General features: G+C 41.8%; 1 protein-coding gene across 1 annotated transcript in view; it reads left to right on the top strand.

Annotated features, from left to right (window-relative positions):
- The window catches only part of KIF26B (kinesin family member 26B), a 300765-nt gene that overhangs the window by 255585 nt on the left and 21655 nt on the right, over nt 1–23525 (top strand). Inside the window, exon 11 of the mRNA XM_050895026.1 lies at nt 23356–23518. Within this exon, the coding sequence (XP_050750983.1) occupies nt 23356–23518 (163 nt within the window). The remainder of the gene's footprint in view (nt 1–23355; nt 23519–23525) is intronic.

Genomic DNA, 23525 nt, shown 5'->3' with positions numbered 1-23525 from the left:
TCTGTACTTAATTCATTAAAATGCCGTTTTGAACCTTCAGTCAGGGTATCCAGGAGTTTATTCTCACCTGTTCCACTACTAGTTCAGGCTCAATTGAACATTAATACATTTTCTCTCATGGAAATGTGGTGATAATTCATTTCATGTATAATTGAACAATTTTTAAATAGTCATATTCTTGGAATAACTAGCTTTTGTGCAATGCAGCAAATTATCAAAAAGCATGTAGTAATATTTATTAGCCTTACTTCATGTTTTTGGTTATCTCCAGTTTCTTGAATAGTTGCATATGGATATGATCTGTTGTCGTGGTTTACCCCCGGTCAGCAACTCAGCACCACGCAGCTGCTTCCCCCTCCCCCCTCCCAGCAGGGTGAGGAGGAGGAAAGGGGAAAAAAAAAGGTAAAACTCGTGGGTTGAGATAAGAACAGTTTAATAACTAAAGTAAAATATAATACTAACAATAGTAATAATGAAATATAATAATAATAATAATAGTAATGAAAAGGAATATAACAAAAAAAGGAAGGGGAGGGGGGGAGAAAAAAAAACAGTGATGCACAATGCAATTGCTCACCACCCGCTGACCGATGCCCAGTTAGTTCCCGAGCCGCGATCCGCCCCTCCCGGCCAACTCCCCCCTGTTTATATACTAGGCATGACATTCCATGGTATGGAATACCCCTTTGGCTAGGTCAGGTCAGCTGCCCCGGCTCTGCTCCCTCCCAGCTTCTTGCACACCTGCTTGGTGGCAGAGCATTGGAAACTGAAAAGTCCTTGGCTTACGATAAGCGCTACTTAGCAACAACTAAAACATCAGCGTGTTATCAACATCATTCTCACACTAAATCCAAAGCACAGCTCTGTACCAGCTACTAAAAAGAAAGTTAACTCTGTCCCAGCCGAAACCAGGACATCTGTGAAATTAACTTTTGTTTCCCTACCGATTCTTCTTTCCCTGCACAAAACCAGTGTGGCTCAGGGCAAGAGAGCAGAGACATCCCACTGCAGACGACCAAAGAAAATAGCTTTTCTTTGTATAGTGCCAGTATGTAGCCCCTTGTTCAGAGTTGAGCATCTCATCACTAAGAAGAGGTTACAGCCCGGAGAAAATTTAAAAGAGAAGCAAGAAGAATTATGAATAGTCTGAGATGAAAGGGTTACTCACCTGGAAGAACACCGTGACAGAAATAAAGCTTCATAGCTTGCAGGGAAGAGGAGACCTCTGAAAGGGGAGATGACTACTCTGTAGTATTTCAAGGATGTGAATACACATAGGAGGAGAGAATTGTTTCTGGTGAGACAAAGTGGCAGAATGATTTCTTATCCTTAAGTAATGAGACAGAGGAATATAAACTTGAAAGCATGCTAACAGTGATTCCTGTTAGTCAATGGAATAACTTTCCAAGAGCTGAAGTGAACACTTCATTGGTAGAATGATTTAAAAATGAAATAAACATGTAACTAACAAATATTAATTAAGATTTATATAATAAACAGTTTCAGATTGGTTAGGGGCTAGGCTTAAGTAATTTCAGTGCAGAGTCCTGGGGTCAAATCTTTAACAATTTTCAATAGCTATACTTCCATTTTGATAATTTATCTTCATCCTTGTTTGGAAAGTGTTTGTACATGGCAGGCAGTTATACAAATAAACAATAAAATATGTTCTAGTGTGTCTACTAGAATCTCCTCTGCTTTTAGGAATCTGAAAACGAGCAGTTGGCTGATTGTTACACTTGCATGGCGTCAAAGAAATCCAGAAACTCTCAGCGGTGTCTTTCTCAAAACTCGACCCTAGCAGCAGATGGGTTGTCCAGTCCATTTCTGTACCAGATGATTTAACTCAGTTAACCACTTTTCTTCCGTCATCATTTAGTTACACTTTTTTTTTAAGGTCTCTTTCTCTTTGAATTGCAAAATCAAGTTCTCCCAGTGCTTGATCCAAAACTCAGTGTAAGTCAATGGAAATCTTTTTATTAGGCTTTGGCTTAAGCCTACAGATTAGAAAACATGCTTATATCTAATTAGATGAGATAATCCTCAAATCCTTGCTAAGGGATATTGTATACCGTAGTTCATGTTCAGTGTTTGATGCTTAACAGCTTATTTGTTGAAAGAGGCAGTATGTGGTTAAGTGTCACCTAGTGTTGAGTTTGTTTGGGATTGCAAGGGACGTGACTGATGGAATTGGTGAATGTGAAAACTGGAAATGTACAATCATCTATTGACTGGTTGCAAATCGGTCTGTGACCATGAATTTGGAGCTCAAGAAGGTTATACAGGAACTTGCCACCTAAATAGGGATTTGTGACTACTGAAGTGGCACAAGCAGGACTATTTGATTTTCCTCTTCAATGTATATAAATAGTGTTTGCAACCTTAACTTAAAAATAAACAAAAGTTTGGTTTACATTTTGGCAAATAATTGAACAATTTTTCTTCATACTGTTTCTTTTCTTGGACTCTATTTAATGCCACCCCCTCAATGGAGTGACAGGCCCTAGAACCTTTGAAGAGAATTGTGTGGTTGTAAATGAAGAATATTTCAGCTAGTTTGTCTTATTGCTTCAAGAGCATTTGAATGGCATTGCAACTGCAAGGTGTTTTTTTCCATACAAACTTGTATTGGAGTTCTTATTTTCACAACGTGTTTGAGAGGAAAGCAATGAAGACAATCCTCTTGTGCTCTTCAGATACCAGCTAGCTTCTGCTGGATGATCAAAGTTTTCTGGCTGGTGGTTGCCTCCAGGCCTGTACACAATGAACAGATGTGAAGTGAATTTTTTAAAATGTGCATTGACTTTTTAGAGTTAAGCAGGCTGGTTAGGACTATCTTCTGAAATATTAAAATTACCTCTCCTGCTGCAGAACGAACTTGTTAGATTATTTTAATTTTAAAAATTTTGTTTGTTTATAAATGCCATCAGGTGACATGCTTTCTAGCAATATGTGACAAGACAGTAAAATTAATTTCAGACGGCAGGTTTAACTGTTTTAGCTGTATTTTGTCTCATTACCCCATCAGCAAAACTGTTCTGCCTGCCATATTTAAAATTATTTTCCAATAGGTTATTTTTGAGGAGTGGGGGGAGTTACTAAATTGTTTCTCTCCCTATTCCTTAGTTTGTGCTCTTGGGCAGAAATAAAGCTTCACTCATTTTGAAAATCAATGACAAAATGTATGTCCATACTGTCAGAAACATCAGCCCTTCTGGCTCCCTTTGGTACGGCTGGTTTTGAGGAGCAGAGAGCTGGGTAGCAGAATGATGGCGGCGTCTGTTTTGGGTGCTGTTACAAACCTGGGAGCTATGGAGATACAGTCTTCAGTCTCTATAAGTAGAACAAAAGGAGAAAGTTGGGAGCTGTCATAGGCGTGAAGGGATTTTGGGGCTCGGAAAAGGATGCATAACGTATTACACTCTGCAGGAGTGGGTGCTCTCGCTGATTGTAGTCTCTCTCCTGCTGCCCTCGCAGTAGGCAGCTTGCACAGCCTGCAGCTTTCCTGGGTGTCCTGCCTGCCTTCAGTGGGAGCTCCAGAGGGCAGGGGTCTTACATAGCTCCCATGTCGCGTGTGCCAGTCTCTTCAGGCAGCTCAGACCGCACTAGGCACCGGCGCCGCTCAACTCAGAGACAGCCGGAGAACAAACGAGGGAAGCCACTTACAAGGTGAGCTGTTAGAAGCACCTCATCATCTCTGTGCAAGTGGGACCTGAATCTCCTTGGAGCAGTCTTTTAAGGATTGAACACAATTTTCATGTCTGCCTCCAGCTATAAACAGAGTAGCAGAATCTTTTGTGCTCCTAGAATGCGTTTCCTCTCTCTTGCAAACAACAGTTTTCACAGGCTCTGTGTGATGTGCTTTGAAGTTACACGCCTGTGCAAGAGGACAGGAATTAGATGCAGTATCCAGATCTGCTACCCAGTTGGCATGTACTGCGTAACAAAAAAAAATATTTCCAAAGGTATGGTGTTAGAGAAATAACTGCACTTTTTCAGAGAGGGAGAGAGAGTATTCTAGGAGCTCTGTGTACTCAGTCAGACCATGCCGACGTGCACCTCCTGAATCCTGCTGATCTCTCTCATGTGTGGACGTTGCTGGAGTAATGGAGGACAGTTCTTCTCATGTCTAAAGGGAACTGAGGGTAACTGCTGTAGTTACAATAGTTTACACTGATGTGAAAGAGCGGCTGATGGAAGACCAAAGCTGAATAAGATTGGACTCTGAAAATACATGTCTGTGAAAGACGACCAGTTGGCACCCTACCACATCATGCTCCAGTGAGATTTGTGAAACGCTCCTATGTTTTTGTCAGCCAAGGGTTGAGGCTGCTTACTGTGGCGTGTGTTTTACAGAAAAAGTGAGGGTGTGCTTTGGCAACCTTTAGGATCTTTGCATCATACAGAATATAAAATAAGCCTGTTAAGCTGGTAACAGATTTTCTTTTCTCTTGTTAGGTGACTACTGCCATTTTGGATGGCTATGTGCTGTGTAATGGCACTATAATCAGTGGTTTTTTTGGTTTTGAGCTACTCTTGATTGCAGTCCTCTGTGGGCTCCTTTGCCCGGAATCATTTATGTGTATGTCAGACATAAACATCAAGTAGGTTACACAACTGGCGAAGTGCTTTGTGTCCATCTGCAGGTGCCATGTCTTCCCCCACGCTCATGTCAGTGCAGCGAGCCCCATGGCGATGAGGGTGTTGTTTGGGGGAAGGCTCTGGCTGCTGTGAATCTGAATGTGATGCTTTGGGTCTCTCTACTCTACATGCTCCCAGGGGCTGTCAGCTGTCTTTCCAGCAGGGTCAGGGCTTGTCCAGGCAGGGACATGATGGTTCTGCAGTGCTGTAGCAGAACTCCCCTTGTCTCTACTAGTATCACATCTGTTAGGTGTACTCTGAAAATTGAAATGGATTTTTTCATCCTCCCAAGAAAATTCATAGTTTTGCTTAAACTTTTCTACCAAACATCTTTTTTCGCAGAGAGATAAGACAATGAAAGCAAAGAATTACAAGCAAGTCAGTATGTATATTTGACAATAACTGGCTATTGGAAGCAGATACCACAATAACGTTTTCTTTACAAATTGGCTCATTCGATTAGAGAAGAATTTACATTGTTTAATACATAAGATTTTGAATTTTCTCTGATAATGCTATTATATTACACCCATGCAAAAGATAGTATAACCCTTAAAAATACATTTTTAATTCTATTGGCCAGGTTCCATCCATCAATGGTGCTTCTCTGTGGAGCAATACCTGATTCTTTTAAGGAATCTCAGCTTCACACTAATAACTGTTCAGATGCCTAATCAGAGAGCAAACTCTGCTGTTGCTAAAGGTATCCCTCTCACTGAAGACCAGGGAACAATAGATAACTGAAGAGAGTAACAACAAAACACCACATCTTTTCAACAGGGAACATTTAGTTGTAGGCTATGAATAAAGAATGTTGCAGGCTGTGTATAAAATTATAGTAAGGTAATATTCAACTCCAGCAGTAATAGTGTGGGTATGTGAGAGTCATTTTGACTAGCAATTACACATCTATTTTATGCATTAAACAGCTGTGTTATCTCTCTATTGAAACAAACCTTAAGTTCAGAACACAAATAACTTTCTTAATAATTTTATGTTCATATCCATATAGATATAAAACCAATAACTGTATGCTTCATGATAAGTATTACCAGTGCATTGCTTCACCTTAATTCATCTCCCAGAAATGTAAGAATCCAAATGTTTCCTACTAATATCTAATCTGTAATCCATATTAAACCTAATGAATTCTGTATTTTCTCTGTGTGTTACCCATTAATTGTGCCACTAACTGGAGCTTCATGTAAGTTCCTTTTTAAGACTACACAATTTGGAAGTACAATTCTATTGTGCCAGAAACCAACTAATAAAATTTACCAGTGATTATTGTCTTAAATACAAAGGGACAGAGTTAAGTATTCTATGCTGACATTATAAATTATATGCTGCCCATATGACCTTTCACTGCATTTTGCAATACCTGAACAGGAGAGTAAGTTTTCCTTGGTTAATCTTAAAATATGCAATAGGAATATGTACTGTGCTCTTTCCTTCCGACTCCTTTCTCATAGTAAATGAACACCTCCCAGCCCCGTGGTCTGATTATGTTCATATTGAAACATTTCTGGCAGTTAAATCTGCAAACCTTTGCATATTTAAGGAGAGAACATTATTTTGGGAGATCTAGAAAGATGGGCAGAGAGCGGCAAATCTTCACTCCTCTTGCTGTGCAGGTTCCAAGAAAGGGACTCCTGAGGGATTCTTGCTCCTTTTGCCCATAATAGGAAGAAAAATTCTCTACCACCATATTTAGGAAAAAGGTCCAGCTTCTTGCAGATCAAAGGCTATGCACTTATTGTCTTAAGGTCAGGGCTAGATGAGTGTTGAGAACTCGCTCAGTATACTGTGTTCTGCCATTATCCAAGTTTTGAACTGCAGAAGTACAGACCAGAAATGGATGTGTTTGAGTGGTTGATTTAGAGACATAATTTGTTTTTTGAGGCATTAATGTGCATTTTGACCATCTTTATTTTTGACTCATTCAGAGTAGGAACCAGTAAACACAGGGCACGATATTGGTATTGTTGGGTGAATCTCGTAGTCTTCAGAAAAGAAACTCCAGCACAGTTAGATTGCAGGAAATGAGATAGCCCCTAAATGTGATCTTGTGCTGCTTCTCAAATATTTCTGTCATTGCTCTCAGTCACTTTTATATCCCATGATGCCCTTAATTTACACAAGCTTTACAGAATGTGGATCAGATACATTTTCCTACCTGTTCCTACCTACATCTTACCATCTTTAATCCTTTGCACTCATTAACAAGTAGTAACATTATGAAACATCCTGTTCTTTTCCTTCTTTATCTCCAACATATTTCAGAAGTAATTTTTATTTATCATATCGTTCTGGCAAATAACTGTGAAGCACTCATTGTCACTGCTGCAGTATCTTTAGTCCATGGTTATTCAGAATCTGAATTCTGGCTGCAGTATCTCAAATACTTTCATAATCTCAAGCAGCTGGGAGAGAAGGAGGCAGACATAATTGGAAGCCACATTTGTGACTCTGGGGTACTCCAGGGGCCCAGCGTCCCATGTTAAACCTTCTGGAGGCTTAACTGGCAGCAGGCGCCCCAGGATAACTGTTGGGCCACCTTGCTGCCTGACATCTCCACAGGACATAGTGCACAGTGCTGTGACCTTGTCTCTGACATGTCCCCTCTACTAGCAGCAGTCACATCCTTGGCAATCCCCTATGGTAGACTTGTAGGAGACCCACAGGAAATAGTGTCTCATCTGCTGTCTCAGTGACCGTGCTCCTAAACATTCTCTGATACTATATATGATGCTCTTTTACATGGTGGAGAAGGTCTAGAGATGTGTGAAGCTCTCACCCTTTTCTGTTTTCTTTTATATTTTCCAGGTCTGAAATGGAATGGTATCTTCTGCTGTGCTAATTGATTAAATGGCATCTATCATGACATAAAGAGATCAAACAGAATTATTTTTTCTCCCATGTTACCATTTAAAGCTCTCAATTCTGCTCAGATCATTAGTGTGTAATTTTCAGATGAGCTAGCTAGAAGGTCCCTAAATAAAAATTAGTAGAAAAGATTAGCTAGGAAAGCTAGACTGGTAATGAGCTGTTGCACTATGGTAATGTGCTAGGTTTATAGTTCATATCTAGCCCTAATCAGTGATAAGTGCAAGTTGTCAGCATTTGATAGCTAATTGGTGTTTCTTGGAATTACACTGCAACAAAAACACTGAAATGAAAATAAAGCTTTTCTTTATATATGACAAGTTAAGAGTTAATTATAAATGCTTGGGTCAAAACCACCTCTTAGCTACGCTATATGCAAATCTGCTGTGCTGAGGGAAGATTCATGGGTTGTCAAAACTTCTTTGGTCCCTTTTGGGTCATTATTACTTTTTTTGAAACTGCTACAGTAGCAGCTTTGAAAACAGAACAGGACCTTTAAACTATTTGCTAAGTATTTAATATGTCGTGCATCACAGAAAAAAAAACTAGACCTGAACTACTGGAAAATATTAACAATGCAATAATGACTTGAACTCTCATAACAGCCCATTTGTTACTGACTGAATTTGCTCCATGTTCATTTGAGAACTGCTGTCCTCCCACAGAATTAATTGGACATAAAATCATAACATGGATCTGAAAAATTATAAAGCAGGAATAATCTAAGCCACAGGACATGAAAGACTTAAAAGCTTGGCTAACTTGACATCTGTGAGCTGAGATTTTTGTCATTGCACAGCTATAATTAGGTGGCTCTAATCACTCTCATAATGCTAATACGGGAAATGTCCTGTCTGTCCTCAGTAGCTGGTGGTGGCAATGACTGCTATGCACAATGTTGTGCTTCAAAACTGTGAAGCCTGACAAGCTCCGTGAGCAGGACTTGCTCTGACATGTGTGCTCCAAGAGATATTTAGCCACCTCCTGAGAGGCTGCAGCATACATGATCACACCATCTCATTGCTAGTCATCCAGATACATTTTTTAATTGGCCATTTAATTGACCATTTCCAATCAGATTTAACAGAGGGACAGGCCTTCAGATATCTGAGCTCTGTGCAAGACTCCTGGGACTGGGAGGAGGAACAGGGCAGAAGCAGGCTGGGCCATGAAGGTGTGAAGCCAGCAGTTACCTGCTCCATTGCGTGCTGGCTCGCCAACCAGCTGAGCCTAATGCTGGCCATCCAGCACGCACAAGCCAACAGGGAGAAAGGAAGGAGTGGCAGCTGGAGAGGACAAGTTAGGTGGGATGTGGCAAGGTGCGGTCACAGGGACTATGCAGAAGAGGGGACAGCAGAAGTGTAGGAAATGGAGGAACACAGGAGACAAACCCACAGAAAACTAGTCTTCATTAGTTCCTCTATTCATAGAGGAACTTGTTCATTTATTCAGATCCTCACCATTTGAAATGCAATTAGATGAATGTATTTTCCTGCTGAGTAAAATTCATACAGTCAGCAGACAAACACCTCTCTAAATGATTTGCTCATCAGTGTGTATGGAGGAGGAGGAGGGATAGAGAGAAGAGAGGAGCTTAAATGAGTTCACTGCTAGATCGTCTGAATTAAGTGATCAATTTTTGTTACTGCAATAGCTGCAAGAGTTGACACTGAGATGTTAAGAAAGTCCCGCTACAACAAAAATTCAGTATTAGCATTCAGATGTTAGAGGAACAAATCCTGAAGGCCTGAGTTAAAACTCACTTTAGAGTAAATCCAGACAACATGTATTGCCTTCGTGGAGGGTGAACCTTGAAATATCTTGACTGTTCCCAAGACAGGGAAATCTGGAACAGCTGTCTGTGCGTTTAAATTCAACACTCCTCCCAAAATGGGGATATGTTTGGATACAGCCCTCTGGATACAACCCTCACCCTCTGTTTTATGCAGACATGATACCTAATGTCTGAATGTCTAGGTGAAAGAACACTGGTAAATGCAAAATGTCTAGACGTGAGTAAATAACTGAATTGGTGTCCCCTGAGAAATTATTAGTTAAGCTGAAGAAGACAAGGAGCTGTAAGATGCATCAGCTAACGAAGACTGATGAGACAACAGTAGCTAGCGTTGAAGTGGGAGCTATCAGAGTACAGGGAAGGCCACCAGGGAAGTTCTTCAAGGGACCAGTTTTGGGAGAGATTTTATTTAGTGTTATTAGCAGCCTTGACACAGAAAGCAGGAGCATGCTAATCATAGTGGCTGGTTACACAAAGCTGAGAGCCATCATCTGTACAAAGGAAGATCAGAACATCAGATGGGAGCAGCTGTGGGACCTTGAGGGCTACAGTAATAGAAATGGCACTAATGCAAGGGCTTGCCCTGAAGGACTGCTAACAATTTCTACTGAAATCTGGGAGCTCATCAGCTCGAGGGGGGGGTGGGGTGTGTGTGCTGATTTAGGCATATTGGTTAATGATCACAGGTGTCCGCAGCTGATGTAACAGTGAGAAGGTAATGAAGTCTGAGGAGGCATTAGGAATGACAGCAGAAAAATAATAATGCCCTTATGCAAGGGACTAGCGATTCCTCTCCTGGATGCAGCTCTGGTCATCCATATAGATGAAGGATGAATTCAGACTGAAACAAGTACAAGAAAGACTGGCAAGGGAAGCAGGATAGCTTTTCATGTGAGAGAAGATGAAATTAATTTGGCTTGCATGCCCAAATAAAATTAGGGAATAGAGAGAGCATGAGAAGGAATGTAAGTGGTGTCTGTACGTGCAGCAGGAGCATTCCCATCCCCGGGGAGCGAGAGCAATGGAAACCAAAGGGCCGCGTTGGAACATGGCCAAACAGGGGAGTAGATGGCTTCCATTGTGCCACTCTGAAATGGAAGTGTGTGTGGGCAGTGCTAGGAAGCCCTAATGTTTTTAAGGATGGGTTTTCTAAATGCTTAAGGAGGATTATATGATTCTCTGTACTGGGTAGGGGCAGGAGCTAATAATTCAAATTGTCTTCTCACCCCAAGTATCACCTTAACTTTGATGACAGTCCCACAGGGATCAAGCTCACAGGACCAAACAATGCATTTCTCTTTCCTCTTTCTCCTTCTGTGGTGGTTGTTCATGTGCTCTCCTTAACAGAATGACTATCTTTTTTCTCTTGGCCTCTCTTGTGTCTCTAGACACATTGACCAGGGCTGGGTTGATTGGATGCTGAGGAACACTTTTCCCCATCCTTAGGAGAGCACAGCAGGCATGCAGGGGGGATTCAGGAAGGAGGCTCCAGAGCATCACTGTAGACCACTATAACCTAACACTAAGAACATAAGAATGGCCATATTGATTCAGGCCAAATGTCCTTCTAGTATCCTGTCTCTGTCTAAATTCAACAGCAGATGCCAAGGAGAGTGTAAGACAAGAATGAGTACTTTGTCAAAATATTCTTGCAGCCTCAACTATTTTCAGCTGCAGGAATTCCAGAGCTTCAGCAGTGGCTTTGTAAACAGAAGGGGGACCTGCCAGGCACATTGTAAATGAGTCCAGTTTGAGGCTTTTTGAAGATGGTTGAAGGTTGAAAGGAACTTTTTATGAAAGACTGGCTCAGCTTGTCTTTGAAATTTTGTTTTAGTGCTTCTGGGATTTTGAACAGCTAACTCTTTAATAGATATTAGATAGATATCTTTTTATCACTTAAAACTAAATACATACAAACGTTAGTAGTTGTGTATTGCTTTCTGGCACTCACAAGTCTGTTCTGACTGCCAGCCTTGTGGAGAGGCAGCTATTAACATGGAAATACTTGAATTTACAGTTGATTTTCTGGGCATAATAGATAGCTGTAGAACTCTAAAGCATGCTCTGGTTACCTCAGGTAAAACTGCAAGCTATGTAGCAATTGCTAAACGGTAAGTTTAAGAAAGTTCCCTTCCTTTGCTGTCACAGGCTATTAAGAGATCTCTGAAGTGTCGGAGATACAAGAGCCTATTGAAGAGTGTGTCTAATTAATGGTATTATAGTGGGCAAAATAAATAGAAGGATCCATTTAAAGGGGGAGCAAAACTTCAGATAACATAAAAAATGCATGTGCATCATTAATATTTTAAATTGCTGCATAGATGAATATAAATATATTTGATACAGCCTATCTCCAAATGGTTTAAATAGCAAATATATATACATTAAAAATCGTTATATATTGATTTGGCCACTTTTACTTACAATACATAGTACTTGTATGGAGACTGGGGTCCCTCAGGTTTTATTTGGAGTCCTCTGTGAATAAAGTATGATGGAGTGTGAGAGGGGTAAAAGAACTGAACATTTAGTATTCTTGTGCCTGTGTTTATAGAAGACAAAATTCCCACTGCCCTGCAGCAGCTGCTAGATTTGGCCCTATGCTGCCAAAAATGTCATCATAAAACTGCCTGTGGTTCCACAGTTTAACTTCATTGCCATGTATTTGACTTCAGAAGGGATTATTTTATTCATTATCTCATGTAGCCAGTCACTAAATCTGTAAAAGCCCAGTTCAGACCCTGCTGAAGCTTATCGGAGCCTTTCTGTAGATTTCAGTGACAGCTGGGTTCGGACCACAGTGCCATGGGTTTCAGTTCATAAAATCTCAATTTTGGGGCTTGTTTTTGGACATCACCAAAAACCAGACACGGGCAGAGATTTTTTCATCTATGATCTTTAATTGCCATGGAGGATAACATCATCACTGTTGTCACTCAGTCTGTGTCATCGCATCTCTAAATCAGCCCATTGTGCGAATAGCTCAGTCCATCTGTGGATGAAAGTTGTTGCTGTCTGATGGCCATTCATTTTTATGTGAAAGGAGTTTTTGGTCTCTCTCCAGTTCCTAACAAGCTCACCCCACCCCTATTGATTGTTGGCAGTACAAATAAAGAGGCCAAGGACTTGCAGGCCAGAGAACGCCGTGTTCATCAGATTCTGCAAACATCTTTGCTGGTGTCTAAGAAACTTATATTGACCCTGAAACTATATATTGAATAGTAAAGCAAATGGTCTGTGAAGCAAAACCAGCTTTCTAGTCCATTTTGCTTTTTAAAGAAGATAGGTGTAAAGGAGAAGCTCAGCTTTCCTACTCTTCTCAAAAGAGAAAGAATGTGTCAAGTTAGACAGCTAAGTCCTTACTTAGCCACCTTATTACCCAGATTTTTGGAAGGAGACGATCATGCATATTGTCTAGGATCTCTTCTACGTATTACCTGTACATGCCAATACAGTGTTCCTAAATAATAGTCATAGCTTTTTAATTCCTAGATGGTTTGGAGCTGAGCAACTGAGGCCAGTGTGTCCCCAACTGATAAATGGGAGATGACACCTAAAAAATTCCTGTTTTCGACCTTGCTTCACCTGCTTGATTCCCATCCTAGGTTAGCACATCACTTGGCGGCTGCAAAGCCCATCTTCCTTGCCAATGGATAGGGATTGCTTCTTTTAGCAGCTTTTAGCAGTTTCATGCTTCTTTGTGAAGCAGAGTTTGGAGCTGTATGTGAAGAGGAACTTTAAAACGTAATAAATTGATTACCAGAGATGGAAGCATGACTTGAGGCTTCTGACTGTTTATTTTGCTTTAATGCTGTTAGTTTAATATTTTCACTGCTTTACTTTGTGTTTTGACAGATTATAGTCGGGACCCACTTTCATGTGAGTGCATATTTTTTGGTCTATTGATCTAAACGAACAGGTCTGAGAGCACCAGCATCGAGAAAATAATGTTTCTAATAATTCGTCTCTTAATTTTGACATCCAAAAGGGTATAAATACTGGCTGAAAGTTCCCCTCTGGTTGGGAATTTCTCTCATCTGTGTGCTTTCTCTGGTGTGTTCAAGAGTGGAGTTTAAGGAGTTTCAGTCTTGTTTCTGTGGGAGCACAAATTAGATTCTCTCCATCCACCCAGCCATCAATTCTCACAGCATTTACAGAGACTTCCTGTCTTTGAGGCTTTTATATTATTTTCTCAAAGTTTCTTCAAATTGGCCAACAAGCTACAAGTTTATTGCTGGAGGTGATGAGGCAAGCTTGCGCGCAGGTGCATAGGCAGTATGAACTCTTAAGCCTAACTTTCTTTTGGAATACATCTAGTGAGTGGCATAGATGAATTGTATAATTTTCATAATATTAATGACAGCCAAAGTCTGTCTTCTTTTTTCTTTTTTTCCTTTCTGCACAGGAGTGTGTGCACTTTCAGTGCCCTCTGCTATAATGCTGTGGGCTGAAGGCTCTAGGAGGTCGGCATATAAAATCTTACTTACCAAAATGCGAAGTATTTTGCTGAGTGACCTTCCCAGTTTCCTGGAGATGTCATCTGTTTACGCTAGTGGCGGTGCTAAGTGGAGTGGTTTCTAAAACTGAACAGCAGTCAATTTATTTTCAGGTACCACTCCATTTGGGATTGCAATTACGATAACTAGAGCTGCTCTCCAGCACAGGAAACTGGGAAGGTCACGCTGCCAAATTGTTGGCATCTTGATGAAGGAGTGTAAACTACTGCTGTCACTACTGCAGATCAAATGAGCCTAACCAGAATGAAGTAATTATGAAATCCTCCCAAAAGATCATGAATATTCATGGATCAATTACAAACATTTGAAGTTAATTTTCGTTTGAGGAAATAACCCTGGTATTCCACTCTAGGTACATATGAATGATAACACTCCTTGCAAGCAAAGGGCAAAGCACTGTTGCTTGCTGCCCGGGCTCACGGGTGCCACTGTGTGTGCAGCAGTGGGCTGCCTCCAGCCGGGCAGCGCAGGAGTGCTCAGTGCGGCAGCGAGCAGCCTTTCTGTCCCCCCTCCAAATTGCCATGGCTGTATTTACCAGGGCTGCAGCCGAAATGGTCACCTCGCTGCCTGGGGTGTGGGTAGCGCAAGCGTCGTGCCCATCTGGTAGGCAGCTGCTTGTTTGTGCTGAAAGGGGAGTTGAGGTGGCCGCTGCCCTGCCCTCTCCGCAGCGGCTGTCACCCATGGTGGCTCTTCAGCACATGTGACCCCAGCCGATGACACTAGCAGCAGCTGAGCTGCAGGGAGCCGAAGCCTTCTGAAAAACAACCCCTTTGCTTAGTCTCTTGAATGCGGAGTGGAGGGCCTTGCTTTGATCACCTTACTGCTTGACCCTGTGAAGGTGGTGGGAGCTGGGGGCAGCAGCGCTGCAAGCAACGGGAGCAGATCCTGCTCTTCATGCTGATGGAGGGGTATTGGAAATGCCCTCTCTGGGTGTCTCTTTGCTGTGCTCATGCCAATGTTAGCCATCAGAGGGGCTGGTGTGAAGGTGGTTTCCAGAACGTGTCCTCAGCATGTTGTCAGGGGATGTTTCCTCATGCTGCTTTCTTGCTATGTGTTTTCCCCTATTGCTGCCCTGTAGGGACAGGCACTGGCCAGCCACTGTCCACCCCTTCCCTTCCCAGAGCTCCCGCTGCGCTGCCAGGGCGCAGGCAGCCTGGAGGAGAGGCAGGCAGGCTCCTAAGCTGCTCCAGTTGCTATTCCATAGCAGATATGACTGTTGCCTTCTCATATAAAGCAACCAAATGGCTTCATAGAGATAAGCTCAGCCAAAATTGTGGTTGCCGTAATGCTTTCAAGTAAGGGAGCCAAACAAGGAGGGGCATGGCAGGAGGGAAGGCTTTTTCCTTCCCGTTGTGAGTGTACCTTGGTAGAAGTTAGCACAGAGCCTGGCCACATGCAGAGTTCTTAAATTATTTAAAATCTGGATCATTATTAGTTTTAACTGTGGGAATTTTTTTCTCCTGTGAATCAGTCTGTCTATTGTGCACGTTTTCTTAACCAGTGCCATTGCTGGTTTTGGAGAATCTGGCTTTAACTCCAGCATAGAGTTGCTGAGCCTAATTAGCTTCCTGGATTAATTGAGCTTCTGTTTTTCAGCTAGAATTTATTGGGAGCTGGCACTGTAATGAGACAGACCACTAGGATCCTTTCCCTTTTTGATTATCTTTGAGCTTTGTTTGTGTGTTTTTAATGGTTGCTTGTGAATGGTGTTTGGCTCTGTGCTGGAAGTTGGAGTACAGAGGGGAGAGGGATCCTTTTGTCCATTTTCAGTGAAGTCCTCTCTCTGAAACAATCACTGGTCTTCAGCAGAGCTGCCCTCCCAACCACCTCCTCCCTCCCATCCCAAGACTTGCTCTTGCTGTGACTTTAAAGTACATCTGGATCTCTGAGCTCTCATTTGAGTAACACAGTGACCTAACGTAAATAAGGGTTGATGTCTTCAGTTTGATATTGCCAAAGTGCGAAGTGTGAACCAAACCACATAAATTCATGCAGCTGGGGCAAAGACTGCGAGGAACTTTTTTCTCTTGTTGGTTGAATTCTTTCAATGAAGCTCGTGCTGCTTTAGCTCCACTGGTGGCACAAGGCAGAAATGAGAAGATGGAAGAGCCATCTTTCTCTGTGCTTCTCCAGGGCTAGCGTAGTGATGTGCAGCTCAGACCTGGGCTGGCAATGTCAGAAACCATGCACTCTTTAATATGTAGGTAAAAGTGAAGCTGTTGTGTGATAGCGACTGCTGTATTGTGAGATAGCTCTACTATGGATAAGCTTGAATTGCTGAGATCAGTCAGTGGGACCTCTGAAGAGTAGGGCACTTTTATGTCATTTCTGGATAACAGGGTACTCCTTGACTGTTTTGTAGACTTTAAGTTTCATCAGCTTTGGCAGCAACTTTTATACAAAAGTTATAGCTCTTGAATGAGCCTCTCTTATGGTGAGAGGGACAGTCTGTTTCAAGGAATCAGAGTAGCTGCAGCTATTGGGACTCTGTCCCTCTCTCATTAATTTTCTTTTCTATCTTTGGTGAAAAGAAACAAAAGATGCTATTTGGTGCATCTGCCACACGTTCATGTGTTGTCACAGGCACAAGGATAGTTCTGCAATATGAAATTTGCACAGTTAGGCTCTTAAAAGACAAGAATTGTAGGGGGAACCCCCCTACATTTTATATGCATTTTGTAATACTAGAATCTAAGTATAAGTCCCTGTTATCTGCTACTCGGCTGCAACAACACCTTCCTCCTGCTCTTGACTGCTGCAGTGTCACATCCCTTCCAGATGTGGTTGTGCTTTTCCCAATACATGAACCTGAGCACACTATCCCCTCAGCGTAGTCCTTTCAGCTGGCTCCCCCTTCCCCTGTGCAGTGAGCATAGCTTTCTGGGTTGTGCTAGTGTACCTCATACAAGATAACCAACTGCAATGGCAGTAGAGATTTCCACTTTGCTTAATTTTCCCTTTAAGGCTAGTCAGCTTCCACCTGGAACAAGTTCGTTGTTTCTCCAGTGCCTCATTTCACCAGGTGAAGGATTCCCCAGGTTAAAGGTCCAACACGTTACCCATCTTTCTTCAACTGCCTCGCTTCGTTCTGCTAACATGGCTGAACCACCGAGGGCTTTATCACTCCACCTGGCCTCATTCTGCCTGTGCCTACACACATTGCTCCCATTTCCTCTCCTTCTATCAAAATTACTAACAGAAAGGAAAGACATAGCTAAGCAAACTATACTGGTTGATCATGAACTCAGCTGTCACACACCTGTAACATCCGCTATTGGGTTTGTGCCTTTTAAGCTATGAACTGTCCTCTGTAGAGATTATTTCCATGCAATAAGAGCCAAACCCAAATGGAGTATTTATGTGGTTCCCTTGTTATGCAAGCATTTATTACTATGAATAAAGCAATGCATCAGCACAAGGGAGCAGAGTTAAGACTTCATGATCAAAAATAACTGCCACAGTTACTGAGATTTTTCCTTTGACATACCTCTATAAATAATTAGATTACAAGACACCTGAGGGCATACATCATCTGATCCTGTAACAATAACACCTTGAGGGAGTTGACAACTTTCTCCTTTTGGCCAAGTGCCTAGGAAGACACTAAGGTATGTGATTAATAGAGAGCACAAACATACACCCTTGCACGTCCTAAAGCTTAGTTATAATATTGTATTGTATCCCTTGTGGAATGTTATTATTTCTATTCCTGATGGTGCTGCTGTTGTCAATGAATAGCCAAAATCCTCATAGCAGTGGGGTGAGAGGACAGGGAAGACAAAATATTTGTTATTAAGGTGGTGGGAAAAAAAACTAAAACAAAGCATATAATAGAATTGGTTAAATAATTCCACAGAAAAATTGTTATTCCAAGATATTAGCTGGATCTTCCTCTCCAGTATTCCCTCGTTTTGTGGAACAGTCCTGTGTTTGCCTCTCCCATACAGAGAATGAGATGCTGGGCAACAAAAACTCCTGCGAATTTCCTAAGCATAATATTTATTCTTATTGCTTCATTTTCTATTCATGAATTCTATTTTGCAGCCCTAAACAAAAGGAATTACCATTTGCCTCTTTTCTGTGTAGCTCACTTCAAACACATTACTTGCACAGATTCTCATAAAGCTGAAGGACCTGACAGAGGAAGATCCAGGAAGGCACTACCCATGCTATGGCCCCTCACCCTGGCCTGCGCCTCACCTGGGCAGCATGATGCAGTCAGCCATGCCAAATTATGGTGGGGTTACGGGGTTCCTCTGCTGGGTGTCAGTTGGAGGGCCTCAAGTGGGGAGAGGGGCCTTGGAGGTCAGGCAGTGACAGTGGAGGACGTTAGTGGGAGCAAGAGGTGAGGAAAGAGATTAGTACTGGGAGAGTGTCTAGCAGTGATGCTGGAGACTGGCAAAGTCTGGTGTAGCTGGTTAGACCACAGCAGGATGAAATGCAGCTCTGCTGGGCTGTTTAGGTGAGGAGCTGGGGGAAGAGGATCATGGTATGGGAATGAGAACAAGTAAGAAGGCTGGGTGAGCAGAGCCCAGGATAGACACTGATAGAAGAGAACAGGATTGCCCACTGAGAGAAGAGCATGGCAAAAAGGATGTGAACACATGAGAGCACAGCTCTCCTTCAGCACAGGAAAGGATTGCGATGCTCCTGAGTCTCACTGTTTTTCTACAGGCAGCAAATACTAGCAAAACCTCATGGTAAATTGTGAGTCATGTCCTTCTCTACTGCTTGTCCATACAAAAGGTGGCAGCCGGCTGCTGCTGCCAGCTAGTCAGCTAGTTCAGCAACTGAGGCTTTTTAATACATAGGAAGGTTCCAGGCTTGCTGATGTCTCATTGAAGTGTAAACACAAATCCACATGAAATTACATAAAATATATATAATAAGAGCATTCAGGTTGTGATATCAGTCACTACAGGGGCAGGAAATGTCAAAATTAAGGTTGTCCTGGCAAACTCACTTTGGTCCCATGGACTATCTATTGTGTTGTCTTTGCAGGATTCCTTGCCCCCGCACCTTCCACCCCCCCCACCTCCCCCCCACCCCCCGGTTATCATCTTTCTCAAGGCAGATAAAGGACCTGCTTTAGAGATGAATCAGGACTGTACAGTGATGTGGTCATTGTCACTAAATTCCTTCCCTAATTTGTAGCAGAAGTGGGAAGGCATATGGAAAATGGGACCGAGGCTGTGGAAAAGAAGGAAGGTATTCTGAAGGGAGCTGGTACCACCTTCAGAACTGGCTCTGCCAATGTGTTTCTAAAATTTTTAGATTGTATGTTCCTGGTTTTCTGGGTACCCAGATTGAGAATCAGCTGTCCCATTTTCTCTGCAATAGAAGTAAAAATTAGCTGTACTTTGAATGTAAAAGACTATATAATGCTCAGTACTCTGAAAGATCAGTGCTTCACACCAAACACCTATACTTAGTGAAGTCTTCAATGCTGCAGGTGTTATTAGAGGATTATATACCTCACCTCAGAGGCATTCATCAGATACTGCATTGATGAGCTCCACAGAAAAAAAAAAAGAACCTTTGAAGAAATCAGTCATTCTGGATTCAGAGCTGAGTTTGTATAGTCCTAACAGTAGATAAGGCACAAGTCCGCACATTAAAAGGCAAGGATTAAATGAAAGACTGAATAACTCCTTGCTCAGTGAGAACTGTTTATCCTGTGCAGTGATTGAGGCAGGGGTCTAGTGGAAAAATAGTATCCATTCATGAAATCAAAGACTTTGACTTAATGCACATAGGCAAGTGGGATTTATGCAATGTCCAAGGAAACGTATCATGATCTTGACTACTTCATTCTTCAATGTAAGATTCTGTATTGTTTGAATCTGAGTATAATTAATCATTCATGAGGAAGGAAAATACAGATATATATAAGAGGAGCATGAAGATGTACATTTTTCCTTCTTACTGAGCAAGTGAAAGGACTAATCTACACTGATCCCAGTTTGCATGGTGAAGTCTCAGAAGAGAAGAAATAGAGAACACTGTGCTCACTGCAGGACTGCCACATCTCTCTTTTGGGGAGGTTTAATACCTGCTAGGGTTCCTTATGGTAGCTATTGAGAGATTCAGAAAATAGCACTATAAGTTCTCCAGTAGCTGCTGTAATGTGAGGGGGGAAATATGGAGGAGGTAAGGGAGCAGCATGGATAAGAGAGCTCCTCTCCATGTGGAGGGCTGCTACTCCATGGAACGAACTGGAGCTTTCTGCCTGGCAATCTGCACAGTTCCTCCTTTCTGAATTCTCCATACTGTACCTGCTGACATACTTCCTAGAGACATCTGCGTTTAGTTTCCTGCCCCCAGGGCTCCTGCCCCTGGACTTTTCCAGAGATAGAGCTTTGCATACTTTATTTTGGGATTTTACCTGTGTAGGATGTATGAATAATATTTAGTAGTATTTTGCTGTAGCCATGATGATCTAAGGAGTTAGGCAAGAAAAGGTTTACAAGTAAGGGTAATGTATTTTATTAGACCAAGTGATGCAGTTAGAAAAATGAGGTTACTTTTAAGTACTGAAAAGGCTGCAGAATTGACTTACTGATATACAGGCTTTAGAGTCTGAAGTGTGGTATCCTGACCCCACCTTCATTGTTCTCTGTGTATTATATCCCCATATTCATGATGGGTTATGGTAAATTTCCTAAACTATAAAAACATTAGTGGATGGGCTAGAAATACATTTAAAATGAAGACAGGTATATAAAATGGGGTCATCATGCTACTCTGGCATATCATTTTATTGCACTTGGAGCAGAATAGAAATGGACCATTAGCATTCCTGAAGATCTCCCATTTGCTATAAAGACATTGGTGCATTTCACTATGCTGCTATGAGAAATCTGGGACCTTCTGCAAGCCAGCCTCTGCTTAATACAATGAGCAACATGCACCCAGGAGCAGCAGCCCTTCTGTGAGCTTCTTCAAAATTTCCTGTGTCTTAGTTTAGTTTGCACAGCTAGATCAACAAAGGTCTTCTTTCTCAAAGCTCCTCCAGTGCAGAAGTGCAGACCTTCTCTTTGTAAAACTTCTGCGTTCACAGGAAATTTTGCTTTGGCAAATACCAGCTCATGAGTCACCTAATGAAACAATTCAGAGCCTTTCTTTTTTTCAGGCAGAAATGCCATGTCAGCATTCAGAAGAACAAAGCATCTACTTTGTGTCTCACACTGTCTGTCAAGCAAATTTCAGTGAGACATCCAAAATATTTTACCAATATTTTACTTGATGAGGATAGGGTCAGTTAAAAATTAAGCCACACATTTTTGTGTTATTATGTTCTCTTTGATTTTCTTTCTTTCCTTTAGAAGTTAGTAGGTGCTATTGTGAGAGATCAGTGAGCCTTGAACAGGTGAACTTGTCTTATGACAATGTCCAGAATTGACAAAAATCTGTGTTTAGCAAATTTCTTCCTCTTTATTTTATTCTTCAGTGTACAATAGTGACATGAGGCTAGTTATTTTGTCTGGGTGCAAAGTGAAGTTGATAGTCAAGATGCAGACTGTGCTGAATGAGCAAACTCCGAAATTAGAAATCAGTGTTGGGTAGGCTTTTTTGCTGCTGGGTTTCAGGCTTTAATCCTAAACAAATCTGCCCTTTTGTTCCTATCTGATATATGTCAGAGGATCATTTGAATTATAGAGTAGGTATTTCCTCTGTATCGTCATTCTCCTTGCAAGTGTGTATTTCAGTACAAGGCAGATGGCACAGATTATTTTATATTCATAATGCATATACCTCTAGGAGAGCCACGCTGCAGTGTGCTGATGCTGCCTGCATGGGTTATATATTCTCAGGAGACCGACATGTTCAGAATGTATTCTTTTGCCCTTTCCCCTGTCGTCTCATGTTTTGCTATGATAGAAGCACTAGCAAATGAAAGGCTTGTTATTGATTTCTGTGCAGATGTTAATAATTTCTGTGTAACTCTGCATTGGAGTGGCAGTAACTGATGTACAAAATTTGACATCTTAATTATTCCTTGATGGAAAGGAGGGCCACCAACCTGAGATACAGCAGCCTATTAACTCTGGATCTGTGGATTCAAAGCAGACTTAGGTCACAAGTGAAATGAGTGAGGCTGTCTCAGTATAGTCTTTATGGATGTTTGTTTGCTTCTCAAAGACACCAGGCTGTCTTCAATGTGTCTGGAGCAGACGGAAACAGAAATCCTGAAACAAAAAACCTTTTACTTCCAGTATTGCTAGGCTAGCTGAAATTGCAAGTACTGGAAATCTCAGGAGAAGCACAATTTATGAGCTCCCCAGACTTACTGCTAGATGCATCAAAATATGCATCCCAAATGCTGTTGTTTACTCAATCAAAAAGAGAGGTTCAGGAATTTTGGTGTTTGTCTGTCACTCCCATCCAGTAGGCATAGCTTCAGTTCTCAGCAGTTGCAGCTTTATGCAGAATTCCTGTGAGCTGGAAATGTTAAGTGCATGACCAAGGGCACACATGCACCGTAGGTCATTAGCAAATATTGAACAGTGAGCCCCAAAAATCTGATCCCCAGCCACTGAAGGTATTGCTATCATTACAACAGTGAAAGCAATTCCTTTAGCAGTAAGTAAATATCAGGCTGTTGCTGTCTTTGCTTTCAGGTATATGTAACTATCATCCACAACCTTTAGTGTAGGAAAGGCTCTCTTCAAGACAAAAAAGAAAGGCTCTCTTCACTTCCCAACTAACCATCCAGTTAACCTGTAAACCTTGTAGCTAAAGTTCTCTTTAAAAATTATATTGTGCATTTCTGACTACAGGATTAGATGACCACCACAGAAGCGTTATATATGCATCATTATGCTGTTAAAATTCATATTCTTAGTCCAGTCACAGACAGCCCCACAATAAGGCATCAGCATTTCAAAAGCTATCCTATGCTGAACAATAGAGTAAATGGCAAGAACAGAAAATTTGATTTCTGCCTCAGTGGAAGAAAAGATCTAATATGAAAGAAAAATTGTGCGAGGTCTTAAGGCTTGATTGTTTTGTATTTCACTAGCATCATCCAAAATTAATTTCAGTGATTTAACTATTATTATTATTGAGTTACCCAGTGCCCTAGAAGGCAAGAAAAAAATTGGGTCCTCTAATCTAATCCACTACCTTCTTGTCCTCCAGAGCTGGGCCAGAGTTTGCTTGCACACTGTGCACTGGAAAAGGGCAGCAGTTTGATGTTTGCTGCAGCAGCTCCTTAACAGTTAGTCTCCAATGCTGGTCTGCGTCTCTGTATTGGCAGTGGTAATAGTGCAGAAGGACTGAGGCCAGAAGAAGACAGAAAGGGGGAACTGGGAACAGGAAAGAAGTTTAAATTGTAGACCAGGGTCTTTGAGCATGCTCAGCTGCAGACACAACATAGTGCAAACCTGAGGAAGGAAACTAATTAGGATTCCATTAAAAAGAGGAGAAAAAATCTTGCTGAGACCCAAGTCACGTCATGATGGCCAAAGTGAAACCTTGCTCACTAATGTAGCCTTAATTCATTTTATTTTGCAGAGACAGCAAGCTCACCATGTTGCTTCGTGAGTCCTTGGGGAATATGAACTGCCGCACCACAATGATAGCTCACATTTCAGCCACTGCGGGGAACTACGCTGAGACGCTGTCCACCATCCAGATTGCATCAAGGGTCCTCAGGATGAAGAAAAAGAAAACTAAGGTAAGAC

Source organism: Gymnogyps californianus, chromosome 3 (assembly GCF_018139145.2).
Source record: "Gymnogyps californianus isolate 813 chromosome 3, ASM1813914v2, whole genome shotgun sequence".
Lineage (NCBI taxonomy): Eukaryota > Metazoa > Chordata > Aves > Accipitriformes > Cathartidae > Gymnogyps > Gymnogyps californianus.
The sequence above is the reverse complement of the archived record's forward strand: the minus strand, read 5'-3'. Positions and strand labels throughout refer to the sequence as shown.